At 41.4% G+C, this 19688-nt stretch overlaps 1 protein-coding gene across 1 annotated transcript in view; it reads right to left on the bottom strand.

Moving 5' to 3' along the window:
• Positions 1–1028: 1028 nt before the first annotated feature.
• Positions 1029–19688, bottom strand: part of LOC126214929 (alpha-protein kinase 1-like) — a 74127-nt gene continuing 55467 nt past the window's right edge. The window contains exons 3-6 of the mRNA XM_049941568.1: positions 12748–13179; positions 11327–11547; positions 4621–4761; positions 1029–1424 (exon numbers count right to left, since the gene is read on the bottom strand). Of these exons, the coding sequence (XP_049797525.1) occupies positions 1029–1424; positions 4621–4761; positions 11327–11547; positions 12748–13179 (1190 nt within the window). The remainder of the gene's footprint in view (positions 1425–4620; positions 4762–11326; positions 11548–12747; positions 13180–19688) is intronic.

Here is a 19688-nt window from a genome sequence, read left to right as displayed (position 1 = left end):
TTGATGTAGAGGAGTATCAAAGCAAAGTAAACACTTTGGGTTGTACCAAGAAGTTGAGTATATCTCAAGTACAAATTAACATATCATTATCAAAACATAATAACTCTGCTTGCTGGGGTGCAATAACAGAGAAAGTAGCAGCAAACCAGATCCAAAACTTTTTCACAAAAATTTAAATTATTATAATTAATCACTTTCAATTCCAATAAGGAAAAAAAAAACATTCTGAATATAGTCAATACCATTACTGAAAAATATAAAAAGCACTGGATGTACAAGTTACATGAATATGGGATACAGTGCAATGTTCTGAAATAAAATTTTGTAATCCAAACCACTGATTTTAAAGTTCGTTCTAGCTCGGTGGTGACACAGTGGAGTAGGTGGCACTGCTGTCATTCTCAGCATAGTTGTCCAGATACGTGGGTGGCAGACGTTGTTGCTGTTGCTGATCCTGGTGGTCCCAGAAAATCTCCTGCTTCTATGCAGGTACCAAACATTGGTATGTATCCATATGCTCCATTTTTTTGAATTATCCATGGCTTGATGTCCATGGAAGAGCCAGGTAGCACTGACAGAAGGTCATCTGGCTGTGGAAAGCCTGCAGGCAATACTGACTGGAACACTGGCTGATATACTTGTGGTGGAACATGCATTTGGTAATGCATCCAAACCACTGATATTAAGGTCCTGTCAAGCTCAGTGGCGACACAGTGGAGTAGCTGTCACTGCTGTTATTTTCAGCATAGTTGTCTAGATAGGCAGGCAGTTGGCATTGTTGCAGATCCTGGTGGTCCCAGAAAATCTCCTGCTTGTGTGTGGATACCAAACCTGGTTGCACAGGTTTCTGGTCTGTATCCATACGCTCCATTTTCTGAATTATCGGTGGCTCGATGCACATCGAAGAACCAGGTAGCGCCGACAAAAGGTCATCTGGCTGTGGAAAGCCGGCGCGCAACACTGACTGGAACATTGGCCGATATACTTGTGGTAGAACATGCATTTGGTAATGCATCCAAACTCCGATATTAAAGTTCTGTCAAGCTCGGCGGAGACACAGTGGAGTAGCTGGCACTGCTGTTATTCTCAGCATAGTTGTCCGGATATGCGGGTGGTGGGTGTTGTTGTTGTTGTTGTTGCTGTTGCTGATCCTGGTGGTCCCAAAAAATCTCCTGCTTGTATGCAGGTACCAAACCTGCCTGCAGAGGTTCCTGGTATGTATCCATATGCTCCATTTTTTGAATTACCGGTGGCTTTATGTCCGTGGAAGAGCCAGGTAGCACCGACAGAAGGTCATCTGGCTGTGGAAAGCCTGCAGGCAACATTGACTGAAATGTTGGCTGATATACTTGTGGTGGAACATGCATTTGGTAATGCTGTAGTCTATCCTCAGAAACATTTGGTTGTAAGTAGTCATATTGCATCTGGAAACAGAAGACAATCCAACATTCAACAATCAACAACTGTTTCACATATGAAAATTGATCAGATTAAAAATTAGGCACTGATTATAAACAGTACTTGCTGCAGTAAATTTGAAGAAAATTTATCAATAAATGATGGTTGCAAATTTAAGATCAGTTAATGCATTAATGGCATTGCAGAAATAATGAGACAACATTTTTAATAAGACCAGAAGGTGTCATCAATAAACTAAAATTATTAGTTCATCAGGCTCAGTAAAAAATAAATGAAAATAGAAAGTTGTGTCAATATTCATACAACATGCTGAAAAGTGTAGCAGATGGAAGTCCCCATTACCCTACATCACTTGGTTGCTTTCAGTCACATATGTAGCATTGGAAATGATCTGTTCCATGCAACTTTGGGCACTGTAATTAATGGAGTTTTTATTAGCAGTCCTTACAGCACTGATACCTAGGGCGCTATAGTACATTTTCAGATTCCCAACTTGATATTGGTTATTCAAACTTTTTAAGCACAATTTTTTGATATAGTTGATATCTTGAAGTGTCTACCAATTCAAATGTTATGTCAGTTCTATGAGGTTCTCTCTGGGGTCACACAGATCAGTCCATTCCTGCTCTTTTTATTATGTATGTTCAATATCTACAGTTCTGTTTAGTATGTGCACCCTACACCACTAGACATATCATAAAACTGTTTTGCAAATAATTTTCTTTGTATACCTAGAGCGTTAACTGGAATCTGACACTTGCTTTACCTGCAACCAACTTTCTTATTCTAGAATAAAATTTTCACTCTACAGCGGAATGTGCGCTGATATGAAACTTCCTGGCAGATTAAAACTGTGTGCTGGACCGAGACTCGAACTCGGGACCTTTGCCTTTCGCGGGCAAGGGCGCGAGTCATGCTTGGGTAGCTCAGTTGGTAGAGCACTTGCCCGCAAAAGGCAAAGGTCCCAAGTTTGAGTCTCGGTCCGGCACACAGTTTTAATCTGCCAGGAAGTTTAAACTTTCTTATTCTCCACCTATTGACACACCTACATATTTGTATGACTAATTCTAGTTGTGAGTCAGTCATATTTTAGCCACAGGATTACAATATTCCGGTTTACCAAGTGTGTAAATGTACATTTCTGAACTAATGAACTGATCTATAGAAATTTTTCATTTCCTAATTATTGCATATTATCTCTTAACCTTGCTGCGGTAACAGACTGATGTAAACAGACAAACAGACAACATGCTGTTGCTGCAATGGGAAAACAAATTAATGGCATATATAACCATTTTAAGGACCACAGTTGTGAATATCAACCTTAAGCCAACTATTCCAATCAGTCTTCCTTTATGTTGAAAACTTATGTATGTTTTACAGTGTCTCACCCAGTAACAGCAATTTTTTTACAGTTTGCGGATGAAGATTTAAGTTGTTTAATTTTAGAACATAAGATATTGAAGTATGAAGGTAGTGACAAAATAATCCATAGATGAACCTCCATGGACCGAACACTCAGAAGTAGTGCAGCAATGGGTGTCAAAGAAGTAATCACCCTACCTAACCAGTGGGCAGTCAGTTCAACAGTGCACTTTAGAACTGTGACAGGATCAAACTAAGATATGTTGCATACTCTGTCCATTAACAACTGGCAGTACACCTACACCTGAGGATTAATTTGATGTATAATATGCTGGGATAAAATAAAGAATCACACGAAGGCAATTTACTTTTAAAGTCAAATACCTACAAAACACAGATCACATTCCAATTGTAAAATACACTACTGGCCATTAAAATTGCTACACCACAAAGATGACATGCTACATACACAAAATTTAACCGACAGGAAGGAGACACTGTGATATGCAAATGATTAGCTTTTCAGAGCATTCACACCAGGTTGGCGCCAGTGGCGACACCTACAACATGCTGACATGTGGAAAGTTTCCAACCAGATTTCTCATACACAAACAGCAGTTGACCGGCGTTGCCTGGTGAAATGTTGTTGTGATGCCTCGTGTAAGGAGGAGACGTTGATAAAGGTCGGATTGTAGCCTATCGCGATTGCGGTTAATCATATCGCCACCTTGCTGCTAGCGTTGGTCAAGATCCAATGACTGTTAGCAGAATATAGAATCGGAGGGTTCAGGAGGGTAATACGGAACGCCATGATGGGTGCCAACGGCCTCGTATCACTAGCAGTCGAGATGACAGGCATTTTATCCGCATGGCTGTAATGGATCATGCAGTAACTTCTTGATTCCTGAGCCAACAGATGGGGCGTTTGCAAGACAACAACCATATGCATGAACAGTTCGACAATGTTTGCAGCAGCATGGACTATCAGCTCAAAGACCATGGCTGCGGTTACCTTGACGCTGCACCACAGACAGGAGCGCCTGCGATGGTGTACTCAACGACGAACGTGGGTGTACGAATGGCAAAACTTCATTTTTCAGAAGAATCCAGGTTCTGTTTACAGCATCATGATGGTCGCATCTGTGTTTGGCGACATCGCAGTGAACGCACATTGGAAGCGTGTATTCGTCATCGCCATACTGGCGTATCACCCGGTGTTATGGTATGGGGTGCCACTGGTTACACGTCTCGGTCACCTCTCGTTCACATTGATGGCATTTTGAACAGTGGACATTACATTTCAGATGTGTTACGAACCGTGGCTCTACCCTTCATTCGATTCCTGCAAAAACCTACATTTTACCAGGATAATGCACGACCGCATGTTGCAGGTCCTGTACGGGCCTTTCTGGATACAGAAAATGTTCGACTGCTGCCCTGGCCAGCACATTCTCCAGATCTCTCACCAATTGAAAACATTTGGTCAATGGTGGCCGAGCAACTGGCTTTTCACAATACGCCAGTCACTATTCTCGATGAACTGTGGTATTGTGTTGAAGCTGCACGGACAGCTGTACCTGTACACGCCATCCAAACTCTGTTTGACTCAATGCCTAGGCATATCAAGGCCGTTATTATGGCCAGAGGTGGTTGTTCTGGGTACTGATTTCTGAGGATCTACGCACCAAAATTGCGTGAAAATGTAATCACATGTCAGTTCTAATATAATATAATTGTCCAATGAATACCCATTTATCATCTGCACTTCTTCTTGGTGTAGCAATTTTAATGGCCAGTAGTGTATAAAGAACCTATTTTACATATTTTACCACTCACCTGTTGTGAGAAATAATTTGAGCTGTCATAAGCCTCAGTTGGTGTGAAGTTTGGATTTATCTGTACTGGAGGTGATACGTGTGGAGTCTGCTGGACCGGCTTGTGTGTCACAAGCAACTCATTGAAGTCTGGACCTGGGTTCTGTAAAATACAACCTCATTAGTCAACATCATTCCTTGCAGCTACAATACTCATCGTACACACACACACACACACACACACACACACACACACACACACACACACACACACACACACACACACACACACACACACACACACACAAAACCAACCCCTTATCTATAGCCAGTGTATTTAAATGGCTCAGTTATGCACCACATGACCACACTGCACAATGGAAGTGATTGAGAAAGAAATTCATACATCAAATTAATTTACATGTTAAAGTGTAAATTTCGAACACTGGTTTCGAAAGTGATGGCATTTTTCCACTCCCAAATCAATTAAAACAGCAGCAAATTAGCAGCTGTCATAAACCAGAACACTAGTTCTTTCCTAGGCATGGTTGTGTTTGATATGGTATGCTATTTCCTTCCACTAATCTTAAACTGACCTTTTTTTAATAAATTATTTACACAGGTCACAAGCAGTAAATGACAAGGTTCTCTGTCCTGGGATTGAACACCAGATTGCTGGATTATGGTCTGACCACCACGCGCTAACAAGCCTCTAAAATTACATCTGTAGTATGTGTAGATTTGGTGTAATATGTGGTGCACAGTCCTTTAAATAATCCTTCGTACACAGCAGATAAAATGTACATGTCCACTGTGACATCTTCGGCAAATCTTCATCACAACCCAGCAAAAGGTTAGTAATGAATAAGACTCCTATTCTAAACTACACGAGTGAATGCAGAATACTAACAGACTTTCTGACTGATAAGCCAGGCACTAGCCACTCATCAGATTCACAAATGCAGTGTGGGTCAAGCTCGGCCCACTATCAACATAGACAGGGAAGCTGAATTAACTCTCCAACTCACATCCTAACTGTCACCTTCCAGCCCGACTAACTGAGAAAGATAGCACAACGGTTAATAAAATGGACTCTCATTCAAGATGATGATGGCTGAAATCTGCACCTTGACATCCAGATTTAAGTTTTCCTGAATACTTGGATGGTTCTTGTCAACGGGAAATACTGATTTCATTCCCCATTCTTTGAAACAATGTGAAATTGTGCTCAGTCTCTTGTAACATCAACATCGACAGAAATTTGAAACTAGATCCTCCTCCATTTCTCCTCCAACCTAACCTAGACCTTGAGGTACAATTCAGATTAACATGTTTCATCAACCTACACTCCAGAAACTAATGTAGACTCCAAGAGTTGTTAGTATTCTGTTACTGTATGGTCTCACATGCCACATCATTACATTATGGTGCAAAGTGGCCATCTGGTGCTTGTAGATTCAGTTGACCCAAGTGCTCAGTTACATACAGAAGTGACTATGTGATTCAAAGGAATTTACTGCAGAGGATTATGTGAAAACATCCGTATCATTGAGCTGTTTCCACAATTTACATTTATTTCATGCTGATAAATGTTATGCCATTCCCTACAGAGGCACATCTTCATCAACATAAGCATGCTAATTAGTGCTTAAGAAAAATATTCCATCAGACCTTTGTACGATTCAAAATGGTGCGAGGATTGGCAACTTGATTTAAATGTTCAGAAATGTAGAACAGTGCATTTCAAAAAAACAAAAAATGTGGATCCATTGACTATAATACCAAGGAGTCACAAATGGAATTGGCCAACTGATACAAATAACTGGGCCTAACACTTTGTAGAGTTATGAAGTGGAGTGATTACATGGACTCAGTTGTTGCTAAAACAGGTGGAAGACAGGTTTATTGGTAGAATAACAGAAAAATGCAGTCAGTCTACAAAGGAGGTTGCTTACTGATGACTTGTGCACCCCAAGACTCAGACAGAGACCAGACAAAAGGAATTAAAATCACACAGAGTGTGACAGTGGTTGGCCGACCATACAGACAAAAAAGGAAAAGCCAACCACCTAGAAACACACTAATAAAATAACCCAGTCTAAAATTGTAGGCCAAAGGCCAGACTCAAAACAAAAAAAATGACAAAAACTCAGATTAAAGGCTAAAAGCCCCCCGCCCGAATAAAACACAAAACTAAGCCAGCCACGGCAGAGTCATCTGTTAGAAGTGCAGGGAGCGTATCAGGCAGCACAAATGTCTGCCTGAGCACAGCTAAAAGGGGACAGGCCAACTAAATGTGGACCACCGTCAAAGCGGATCCGCAGCGACATAGAGGTGGGTCCTCACGGCAAAATAAGTGGCTGTGCATCATCCGGGTGCGCCCAATGCGCAGCCGGCACAGGACAACAGACTCCTTGCGAGAGACTCGCAAGGAGGAGTGCCACACACCGGTAGCCTCCTTGATAGTCCGAAGTTTGTCTGGTGGAGGCAGGGTGCGCCATTCTTCACCCCAGGTGTGATTCTGCCACAAAACTGCTCTGAGGTGGCTCTCTGAAAGCCCAATCGGTAAGGCTGGTGCACCGACAGCCTGTTTGGCCACCATGTGAACATGTTCATTGCCCGGGATGCCGACATGACCGGGGTCCACACAAAGACACAGAGCAGCCGCAACGGGCAAGAGTATTGAGGGACTCCTGGATAGCCGTCACCAGACGAGAGCGAGGGAAACACTGGTCGATAGCTCGTAAACCGCTCAGGGAGTCGCTACAGATAATGAAGGACTCGGCCGAGCAGGAATGGATATACTCTAGGGCACGAGAAATGGTGACCAGCTCAGCAGTGAAAATGCTGCAGCCAGCCAGCAATGAGTATTGTTTGTAACGGTCCCCAAGTGAGAGCATAACCGACACCACCAGCAACCATCGAACCATCAGTGTAGACAATGCCAGAGCCCTGATACGTGGCAAGGATGGAAAGAAAGCGACAGCGGAAGGCCTCAGGAGGGACCGAGACCCTCGGGCCCTGTGCCAATTCGAGCCGAAGGCATGGGCGGGGCACACACCACGGGGGTGTACGCAGAGGGGCCCGGAAAAGAAGTGGAAGAGGGAAAACCCAAAGCCCGGAGAGAAGCTCTCTGATGCGAACTGCGATCGTACAACCCGACCGGGGCCGGAGTTCTGGGAGATGGACGACAGACTGAGGGAACAGGAGATGATGATTGGGCAGCTGCCATTTGTATCAGTTTTACAACATTATTGTGACCACATGACAGGCACGAAGGGACTCTGAATGCAAAAGGGTAATTGAGAGCTGGATGCACGGGATGTTTCAGTTTGTAAATCATTAGGAAATTCAATATTCTGAGACCAACACTGTGAAGAGTGTGCCAAGAATTCCAAATATCAGGCATTACCTTTTACCACAGATGATTTTAGGATCTTGACAAAGCGGAATATTACCGTAATTTACAAGCCCACCAGGAAGATACAGGAATACCTTAAGCCTGCCAAGGATGCTCGCAAACCATTGGAAAAAGCTGGAGTGTATAGGATCCCATGCAGCTGTGGTGATGTTTATGTGGGTACCACTAAAAGAACTGTTTCTAAACGTTTGGAAGAGCACAAGGGAAATTGTAGAAGAGGAGAAGCGGAACGATCAGCTGTTGCGGAGCATGCTTTCCAGCCAGGGAACCACAATATTCGTTTCAAGGAGACGCAAGTACTAGCGGCCACAAGCGGATATTACGAAAGGCTCTACAGGGAGGCAATCGAAATCGCTAAACACCCAAATAATTTCAACCGAAAGGAGGAGGGCGTCAAATTAAACGGTATATGGATGCCGGTGTTGAAGAAGATGTGTACCACCCGTCCACTACTGGGTGATGGCAACGGCGATCGACGGCGACGGACAGCGGCCAATTGCACTGACGTTTTCAAAACACGTGACGTCACGCCGCGGCATGGGAGCGCGTGGACACGGAATTTAGCAGCAGTCAGTAGCGAGCCAGTGGGTGTGTTGGACCTTCCATCAAGCTACGGACCCCCTTGAAGATGTCTCCCGCAGTCGGAGACGAAACGTTGGGAATCGACACACAATTCTTCAACCGACCACGGCATAACAGCCCGGATAATTATAATGGACAAGACAATTTAGTGGCCGACAGCCTTCAGTTAATGACACAGATGGCGGCATTTGCTTAGCATGTCAGTGCTAACAGACAAGCAATAATCATAGATATCAATGAGGACCTATGATTAACATATCTGTTATGGCAGTATGGTGAAATTTGGTGTTATGGGCCATTGCAGCAGATGACCTGCACGGGTGCCTTCACTAACAGCATGTCACCGCCTGCAGCATTTCTGCCGGGCTTGTGACCATATTGGTTGGACCTTAGATGACTGGTTGATCAGATTAGTCCCAATTTCAGTTGGCAGAAGCTGGATAAAGTGGGGCACAGACCCCATGAAGCCATGGCACAGGCTGTCAAGAACGCACTGTACACGCTGCTGGTGGCTCCATAATGGTATGGGCTGTGTGGGCATGGAATGGACTGGGTCTTCTGGTCAAACTGAACCAATCATTGATAGGAAATGGTTAGTATCGGCTACTATAGCCACCATTCATGACTTCATATTCCCAGACAATGATGCCATGTCAAAGAGCCGCAGCTGTTTGCGACTGGTTTGAAGAATATTTTAGACAGTTCCAGCAAATGATTTGGCCACCCATATCCCCCAACAGGAATCCTATTGAAAATTTATGGGACACAATGAAGTTTTCAGTTCATGCACGAAATCCTGAACTGTCAACCCTTTCACAATGGATGGCTACAGGAGCAGGATGGCTCAATACTTCTGCAGGGGAGTTCCAATGATTTGTTGAGCCCATGGCATGTCAGGTTGCTGTATTATGCCAGGTACAATATATATAAATGACCTAGTAGATAGTGTCGGAAGTTCCATGCGGCTTTTCGCGGATGATGCTGTAGTATACAGAGAAGTTGCAGCATTAGAAAATTGTAGCGAAATGCAGGAAGATCTGCAACGGATAGGCACTTGGTGCAGGGAGTGGCAACTGTCCCTTAACATAGACAAATGTAATGTATTGCGAATACATAGAAAGAAGGATCCTTTATTGTATGATTATATGATAGCGGAACAAACACTGGTAGCAGTTACTTCTGTAAAATATCTGGGAGTATGCGTGCGGAACGATTTGAACTGGAATGATCATATAAAATTAATTGTTGGTAAGGCGGGTACCAGGTTGAGATTCATTGGGAGAGTGCTTAGAAAATGTAGTCCATCAAGAAAGGAGGTGGCTTACAAAACACTCGTTCGACCTATACTTGAGTATTGCTCATCAGTGTGGGATCCGTACCAGATCGGGTTGACGGAGGAGATAGAGAAGATCCAAAGAAGAGCGGCGCGTTTCGTCACAGGGTTATTTGGTAACCGTGATAGCGTTACGGAGATGTTTAATAAACTCAAGTGCCAGCCTCTGCAAGAGAGGCGCTCTGCATCGCGGTGTAGCTTGCTCGCCAGGTTTCGAGAGGATGCATTTCTGGATGAGGTATCGAGTATATTGCTTCCCCCTACTTATACCTCCCGAGGAGATCACGAATGTAAAATTAGAGAGATTAGAGCGCGCACGGAGGCTTTCAGACAGTCGTTCTTCCTGCGAACCATACGCGACTGGAACAGGAAAGGGAGGTAATGACAGTGGCACGTAAAGTGCCCTCCGCCACACACCGTTGGGTGGCTTGCGGAGTATGAATGTAGATGTAGATGTAGATGTAGACAAGGACTGGTCTGGTATTAGGAGGTATCCTACAGTGTTTGTCACCTCTGTGTGTAGTCACGACTGCAGCATTTGGTACTGATCAGAGAAGGCCAAAATGGAACATGTATGGAAGGTTAGTTGGGCAGCCTCATAGCAACTCTGGCACACTGCATGACTGGCTGATGTGAAGTGGCACCAGAGCAAACAGACATTTAAAACTGCCACACCTTCATCACTGCAAGTGTCAAGCATACATCTTTTCTTCCCGGGGTAGGCCGGAGCTGCTATGAGCTGCCCAACTCACCTTCTGCATATATGTCATTTCGGCCCTCTCTCATTGGTGCCAGATGCTGCAATCTTGCCTGCGTAACTGGAAAACTTTGTCAGCCCCAGTACTCATTGGTTTTTACTCCTGATGACCACTGTGGAGATTGCCATCAAAAACTTAAGAATTTTATTAGAATTGACACGGCTTGAAAATGGAGGAGAGATTATTCGGACATTGTGATGTGACAAACTCCTAAGACAAATACAGTTTATGTTTCATATGACTCTTCTCAGTACCATTATTTGATTCCTAGCTATTTTAAAATCAGTTCCTCACTATACAATTAAGTAGCTCATTTCAATTTTTGCACTTAAGTTTTCTCTCCACAGCTAATACATGCATAGTTAGGCTATAAAAGTAACTGTTTGTGTGGAATGACTACTGCCATCATGCATTGGTTCACAGAATCCCGGTGATCAAAGATGTAACAATTACCAGACATCCAGTTTTGAAGGCATTACATTGAGAATATATTCCATAGGTGGGCTGATTCTGAAGCATGTTCTCTATTGTGTGAAATATATTTAGTAAGCTAGCATAAATGACTTAATACAGTACAGGTTATAAGGTCGGGAGGTGGTATGTTGCGACACACAAAACGGAAAAGACAGCTCACCTGATACCCGTCAAGTGTACATCCCCCACCACCTCCAACTGCTGTTGCTGCTGCTGTTGGCATGGTAGCACATATGGCAGCTGATGGCCCAGGGTTGGCCAGGCCCTTCAGTGGTGGAGGAGATGACGTGCTCTTCTGCTGAGAATGTGTGCTGCGTGCTGACGATTGACGACGGTGGGCGGAGAGCTCCTGGTCACTGCCTGCTGCCTCTGCAGCTTCCACTGCAAGAGAATAGGCCACAAGTGTTGCAGAGCTTTAGTGTTTTAGCAAGCTATGTTTCTGAACATGAAACCCAAACAAAATTATAACATTCTGTTCCATTTATTGATTTACCTATGTATAAAACTTCTGTGTTGTCAGGCCTTGTGCAGACCTAAATTTGATACAGGATGTTTCTGTGATGATGTTACAGGCTTTCATGGATATTGGGAAAGAGCAACTGTATCTGTCTGTGGTAAGGAATCCTTATCTGGAAATGACCAAGTTGAAAGTTGTAAGTGAACATCTTTGTAATACTTCAGAGTGGAATACATGTACTGGTATTGCTTGCTGCAATGATTGTAGGGTGGGCAATTTTCAGAGGTTATAGTATGGACCAATAGCACATTACGGTGTTAAACACGTATCGTACAAGCTGTGAGTACTTTTTCATCTTCAGTACTCTTACACTGGACAGATGCTCATGGCTCCTAGGCTATGCATTTTAGACATTGTTTGCTAGATCTTTTATTTTTTGTTTCGGCCCAATACCACCTCTGAAAGTTGCCTATTTTACAATCTTACCAACAACAGTACCATATGCAACTTAACTGGTAGATTAGAACTGTACGCCAGACCGAGACTTTATCTCCGGACCTTTGCCTTTCACAGGCAATTATTCTACCAACTGAGCTGCCAAAGCAAGTTTGGAAAGTAGGAGACGAAGTACTAGTGCACACTCCATTGGAGAGTGAAAATTTCATTCTGGGAACAGTACCTGTACTTTCATTCCACTGTCTGGGGTATCGGAATGATTTTCACTTTAACTCTGAACCCTGTCATTTCCAGACTTAGGACCCTTACCTCAAATTGATATATGATCATCATCATCATCATCATCATCATCATCATCATCATCATCAATCATGCAGGAAGTTACAGCCCATTCCCAGAAAACCAGTTGTTAACTTTTAAGAAAGTTTTATTACTTGTCTGGCATGATTATAATACTTTAACCGTCGCCAAATTAAGATTCTGTTTTCTGGGATATATGATTGCAAATCATTTAAGCATCAGCAGTACACAAATGCAGAGTTTTACAAATAAATGATCACTATGGGTAGAAAGTAGATATTTTTATGCTTGAAAATCAATTTTATATGATATTAGCCATTTGAGCTGGCACACCACGCTTGGTAATAGTGATTCAAAAGGTCCCTTACTTGCTTCCTTGGCCTTCTTCTCCTTCTTGTACTTCATTCGACGGTTCTGGAACCAGATTTTGATCTGGCGCTCAGTCAAACCCAGCTGAGCTGCCAGCTCAATGCGCCGCGGGCGGCAGAGGTAGCGGTTGACGCTGAACTCCTTCTCCAGTTCGATCAGCTGCTGCGAAGTGTACGCCGTGCGGGCCCGCTTGCCGACTGTCGGTCCCGAACCGGTCGAGGGCCTCGTCGGGCTCGACGAGGCCGAAACTGACACCGGTTTGGCACCTGCTGTGACAGCAGGACTGCTGGAAGCGATAACTGGCAGTGGAGGCTTCGGAGGTCCCACGGAATGTGTGTTAACGTAGCTGCTGGGTGCCAAGGAGGCGTGGCCCACTGATGCCGCAATGGAGCACGTCTGTTGTAAAGCAGCCGGTAGCTGGTTGGAATAATCTGCACAGAAAAAGTTTTTCCTCCTCTAGGTAAACTGTCACACACCATTTCAATATTTGAGATGTTAATGCTATAGAGAGACATTGTCGTTACCCTGAGCTGTAGTAAAATTTGCTTGGTACTTATGATGAGAAGCTCCTGCTGAGATAGCACTGTTGACTGCATTTCCCAAACCGTGATGGTAAGCTGCTTCTGTTACAGCACTACTGATGGCGTTTACCCAAATAGAATCACAGGGTGGCAGACTGGTGTTACCGGCTCGATGACTAATATATTTATTCCACTGTTGCTCTGCAAAATTATTTCCTAATTTTTTTATAACCACAAAGATCAATTCACAGCTTGTGTAAGTAAACATTTTGAATTCACAGCTTGTGTAAGTAAACATTCTGAATGCAACATCTCTTTATCTGCATCAGAGATGCCTTCATTATTTCAGTGACTGATGCAGTAACCATTACAACGTTCTGGTTACATTACATCAGTACTAAATCAAAACCGTACAACATAATGGGATCAACAGCATTCTAAAAATCCCTCATTCCTCCCACCACAAATGCTACTACAAATGCTACTACAACAGCTACCACTACAATGACAACTACAGCAACAAGTACTACCGCTACTGCTACTAATATAGGAAGACATTGCCGTTACCCTGAGTTGTGATAAAATTCACTTGGTCATTACGATGAGACGCTCCTCCTGAAATAGCAGTAGAGACTGCATTTCCCCAGCCAGGCCCGATGGACAGCAGACTGGTGTTACCGGCGTGGTGATTAATGTAAGCATTCAACTGTTGCTCTGCAAAATTATTTCCCGATTTTTTTCGAATCACAAATATGAATAAACAGCTCATATAAGAGAACATTCCGACAGCTACTTCTCACTTTGAGATCGACATCAGAGAATCCTTCATTCTTTTCCTGACTGATGCCACACCTATTATGTTATTTCAGTTGTGTTCCAGCCAGTACTTAATCCAAACCATGGAAAGTAATGGGACTCGTGCTGTTGTCAAAATCTCATTACTCCCATTGTTAATATCTATACTACCTTTAACTACTTGTACCAACCAAGATATTGCGACATAATTTCAGTAAATTAAAAATAATAATCATAATAATAATAATTATAGTAATAATAATAGTAATAATAATAATAATAATAATAATATACTGAAACAGAACCATTATAACAGATAAAACAACACCACATAACAAACATGACATCATACTCACCAATAAAAAGAAGAAATTAACACAATTAATAGAAATATCCATACCCAATACAACATATATACAGAAGAAAACAGGAGAAAAAATTGAAAAATACATCCAACTGGCTGAGGAAGTAAAGGACATGTGGCATCAGGATAAAGTTGACATTATACCGATTATTCTATCAACGACAGGAGTCATACCACACAATATCCACCAGCACATCAACACAATACAGCTACATCCAAACGTATATATATGACTACAGAAATCCGTAATTATTGATACATGTTCAATCACCCGAAAGTTCCTAAATGCAATGTAACATATACCGTACAGTTAAAAGGAAGTCACGCTTGATCAAGGTCCGCGTCACTTTCCATTTTTAATCAGACCTACGGTCTGAGAAAGGAAAGAAGATAATAATAATGATAAAGCAACACGTTCCCACATACAAGTATGCACAACAAAATGTACTGGAAAATGTTGAATACAAATTATACTGGAACAGAACCATTATAACAGATAAAACAACAACACATAACAAACCTGGCATCATACTCACCAATAAAAAGAAGAAATTAACACAATTAATCGAAATATCCATACCCAATACAACATATATACAGAAGAAAACAAGAGAAAAAAATTGAAAAATACATCCAACTGGCTGAGGAAGTAAAGGACATGTGGCATCAGGATAAAGTTGACATTATACCGATTATTCTATCAACAACAGGAGTCATACCACACAATATCCACCAGCACATCAACACAATACAGCTACATCCAAACGTATATATATGACTACAGAAATCTGTAATTATTGATACTTGTTCAATTACCTAAAAGTCCCTGAATGCAATGTAACATATAGTGTACAGTTAAAAGGAAGTCACGCTTGATCAAGATCCGCATAACTTTCCATTTTTAACCAGACATAACGTCTGAGAAAGAAAAGAAATAATAATAATAATTTGAATGATGTTGCTGAAGCACACTATTAAATATAGGTTACTGAATGCTGAGATCATTAATTTTTCTGCTGCAACAACCTTCCCAAAACATAAAAATCTGTTTGTTTTTACATGCAAATTTTTTTCACTTGTGTAATTACTACCACTTAATTTATCTATAATACACTGTTTCAAAAGCAGTAAATATTGTTGCATTATATTAGTTCTTAATAGGTAATTAACTTAAGTTAATAGCTAATTAAATTATGTTAACTTGAGTGTTTGATGAACCATTAGAATGCTGTCATTTGACGATTCAAAAATTTCGCGTTATTCTACAGTAAATAAACAGTGCAGCACAAGTGGTTCTAATATAGGTAACTAGTCTTCTATAGAAACCTACAGTTTATATTCATACCATAAGCTTTTAAATCTTAGCATTCTTAGAAGTAATGATGCTAGTATGAATTACTTTTCCTTTCAAAAATTTAGGACTTGATATATTCAGAAAATTATACACAATATTTCTTGTCACTTTACTCATTAGCTCCAATAGCTAATGGAAACTGAATTACATAATATTAATAAATATATCTTACAGCTTTAAAGTCTAACAAACAGGTAATAAAATATCAAAGTGACAGACATGCTTCACTTTTTTCATAAATGCAATATGTTTATGCATATGTTTCCTCTAATTTCCTGCATATCTTTCTCACATGTGATGTTTACTGTCATGATATTTTGGCCATTTAAGTGCTCTTGTTGTAAGCCTATTTAGAATCATTGTACCTTCAGTAATGCAGGTGTATTCTTAATGTATATAATGAAAAACAGCAGGGTGAAAATATGAAATTACTAGTTTCAATCCCTTGTTCATCTGAGACTTCATTCTTACAAGGGAACCTCCCCATCGCACCCCCCTCAGATTTAGTTATAAATTGACACAGTGGATAGGCCTTGAAAAACTGAACACAGATCAATCGAGAAAACAGGAAGAAGTTGTGTGGAACTATGAAAAAATAAGCAAAAAATACAAACTGAGTATTCCATGTGCAACATAGGCAACATAAAGGACAATATTAGCTGATGAGTGCCGTGGTCTCGTAGTTAGAGTGAGCAACTGCAGAATGAAAGGTCCTTGGTTCGAGTCCTCCCTTGAGTGAAAATTTTACTTTCTTTATTTTCGCAAAGTTACGATCTGTCCGTTCATTCATTGGCCATCTCTGTTCACTGTAATAAGTGTAGTGTCTGTGTTTTGCGACCGCACCGCAAAACCGTGCGATTAGTAGACGAAAGGACGTGCCTCTCCAATAGGAACCGAAAACATTTGATCGCAAGGTCATAGGTCAACCGATTCCTCCACAGGAAAACACGTCTGATATATTCTTTACGACACTGGTGACGGCATGTGCGTCACATGACAGGAATATGTTGTCGACCCACCTAACTTGCACACTTGGTGAATGGGTAAAAAGATTATTCTACCTTGCCCGATTTAGGTTTTCTTGTGGATGTGATAATCACTCCAAAAAAGTGATGAAAACATAAGAGTTTGTCACATAAAATGCATCAAATGAATGCAACAGTTTCAGAGTCGCACAGTTTTCCCTGTGCTCTGTCAAAACATATGTTTTTTTACGTTTTTAAATGTTTCCGTGCGTAGACCGTCAATTTCTGTATATGTCCAAGCAAATTTGAACATGTCCTGGAATTTTGGAAAGCGAAGTTGATTATGTGTGAGTGCCTGAACTTTGATAATTATCTGAAAATAAAAAATTAAAATTTTCATCCGAGAGAAGATTTGAACCAAGGACCTGTCGTTTCACAGCTGCTCACGCTAACCAAGGGACCACGGCACTCATAAGCTAACACACTCCTTGTTGTTGCCTACCTTGCGCATGGACTACGCAGTTTGTATATTTTGCTTATTTTTTTCATAGTTCCACACAACTTCTTCCTGTTTTCTCGATTGATCTGTGTTCAGTTTTTCAAGGCCTATCCCTGTGCCAACTTATAACTAAATCTGAGGGGGGTGCGATGGGGAGGTTCCCTTGTTAGAACAACATGAATACTGAACGCAATTAGATCAGTTAATAAATTTTGAAAGCATCAGAAAGAAAAGTTAATGGTTTGTACTGATTGATGAAGCACTGATGACTAATGAATAGTAAATATGGAAACAAGACACAGTGATTATGCTAAGAAACTGCAACAAAACTTTCTGACTAATGTTGGGAAGAAACTTAAAATTACGTCCAGTCAGGAACTGTGAGCGAATGCTTGTCTGTAGTGAATTTCCTGTCTAGTCTAAGTCACAAGCTGATTTCATTTACCCTGTATTTCCAGATCTCCTGCTATGACATTTGTGAAATAAGTAAATATTTTTGAATGCCCCGCCACCAGGCAGGTCAGCGATAGCTAGAAAAGCTTGGGCTGTGCCCACTCCACTTCACAAAACCCTTTTCAGATTTAAATCTGTTTGTTGACCCTGAGAACCTATTCTTGTCTCCCAAATACAAGATTAACTGTTGTTAAACTCTTACCCTTCCTCCATAGCTTCCACAGATGTTCAGCAGTGCACCTCTCTTGATAAACTGAAGGTACCTCCTATTTTCAGTTTATCATTGATATCAGAAATGACTCACACGTAAAATAATAAAGTGGATTTAGTGTTTAACTGATATGAAGAAAGAGCACAAAGTCTGGCTACAAATACCACATACTACTAGTTTAGTTAAACATCTCAGAAAACCATTTAAGAAAACATCTGGTCGTAAGAAAATATCTTTTAGAATGAGCATTTCAATCACACTATAAAGTGACTACAGATGGCAAACATTGCAGAGATGAATTTGTATGATACATGAACATAGTTTACATACGCTCCAAATATCCTGACGAGATCAACCGATACTTCACGAGGTCTATGTTAATGTTTATTCTTCAGTTAGTAAACAACTTATTTAGTTTTGTCCTTGTCTATTTTTCCTTGCAGCTGCATTTAACAACTGTCAACAGCTTGCCTATAGCAAGAGTATTCCAACTTGCCAAATAGAGAAACAAAATTATTTGTTAAAAACAGTGATTACATTACTACTTACATGGTAAGAGGCTTCACACACATGAAACAATTAACCCTTGCTACCTCAAATTGAAGTTTGAAACCAGCAGAACCAAAATCAATTATGAAATCACCAATGCCAAAATTAACTACAACAACAATTTTTTTTCAGAAGATCATTTTAGTTAACCCTACACAATTTTCAGTGAATCTCTAATGTTGATGGCGTATGGTAAAAATATTTTGTGAATAACTCACTACATAGTGTGGGTTTAACCATATGGAGAAAGTAATTTCTGAGTGGTGAATCAAGACAGTGGCATGTGTATACACATTAAAGGAAAAGTAGAGGTACAACGTGTGTCAGAAGCCCATGACCAAGCTATTGACCTCACTGTAGGTAGTGTGCAGTCTTTCTTCACTCTGGGGAAAAGGAGGTGTGGGTGGTAAACCCTGGGCCCCAGTTGCCTGTTCCCCATCGGACAGATTCCTAACACTCATTTGATAGCACACTGAGTGGACCTGAAGCCATTTTGGAGGAAATGAAATGAGAAAAACACCACATCCCAATCTGTGATTGAACCCAGGACCAGTCGAGTGTTCCATCCACTAGACCAGGACTGCCACTTGTATCAATGTTAATAACATGAAATTATTAAGTTAGCAGATGACGACATAATGATGAAATAAGAACTCCTATTTAGATATAATTGTAATCTACATTTAAATATACAGCGTGAGGATATATATCAATTTTATGACCCCCTAGGTAACCGTGCATGTTAAGCACTTCTTCCAAAGCACAGAGGTGCACTGGCTCTCGATTGAATCCACCCAGTCAATTAATGGCAAGAGTCTGTGTGTCAGCCAGTCTGGATGTGGTGTTTAGACAGTTTCCCACACCCAAATAGGTGCGTAATAGGTTGGCACCCAGGTTCTGTCCCAGTTACACAATTTGTAAATTTTAAGAAAACTTCACATGAATTTCACTCCATGCAGATATTTGGGGTACAGATAATCCCTGTTGAGAGGTAACAGGTCAGCGACAGGAGGGTTATCCAACTTAATCACACTAAACCTGTTTATTCACCATGCCAACCCTGTGCCAATTCTTGACCGAAACATATGGAAAAGAAGACACTTGTCAAGTTACAGCCTGTGTGTCACAACGAACTTTGCACCGCACTTCTGAATAACACAGACACCACAATATCTTATTTCTCTGCTGAAATGTGGCAAGTGACTTAATTAAAGTACCTCCCCTGTAAA

The sequence above is a fragment of the Schistocerca nitens genome, chromosome 12 (assembly GCF_023898315.1).
Source record: "Schistocerca nitens isolate TAMUIC-IGC-003100 chromosome 12, iqSchNite1.1, whole genome shotgun sequence".
In the NCBI taxonomy this organism is placed as follows: Eukaryota; Metazoa; Arthropoda; class Insecta; order Orthoptera; family Acrididae; genus Schistocerca; species Schistocerca nitens.
This window is presented reverse-complemented; position numbering and strand designations above follow the sequence as displayed.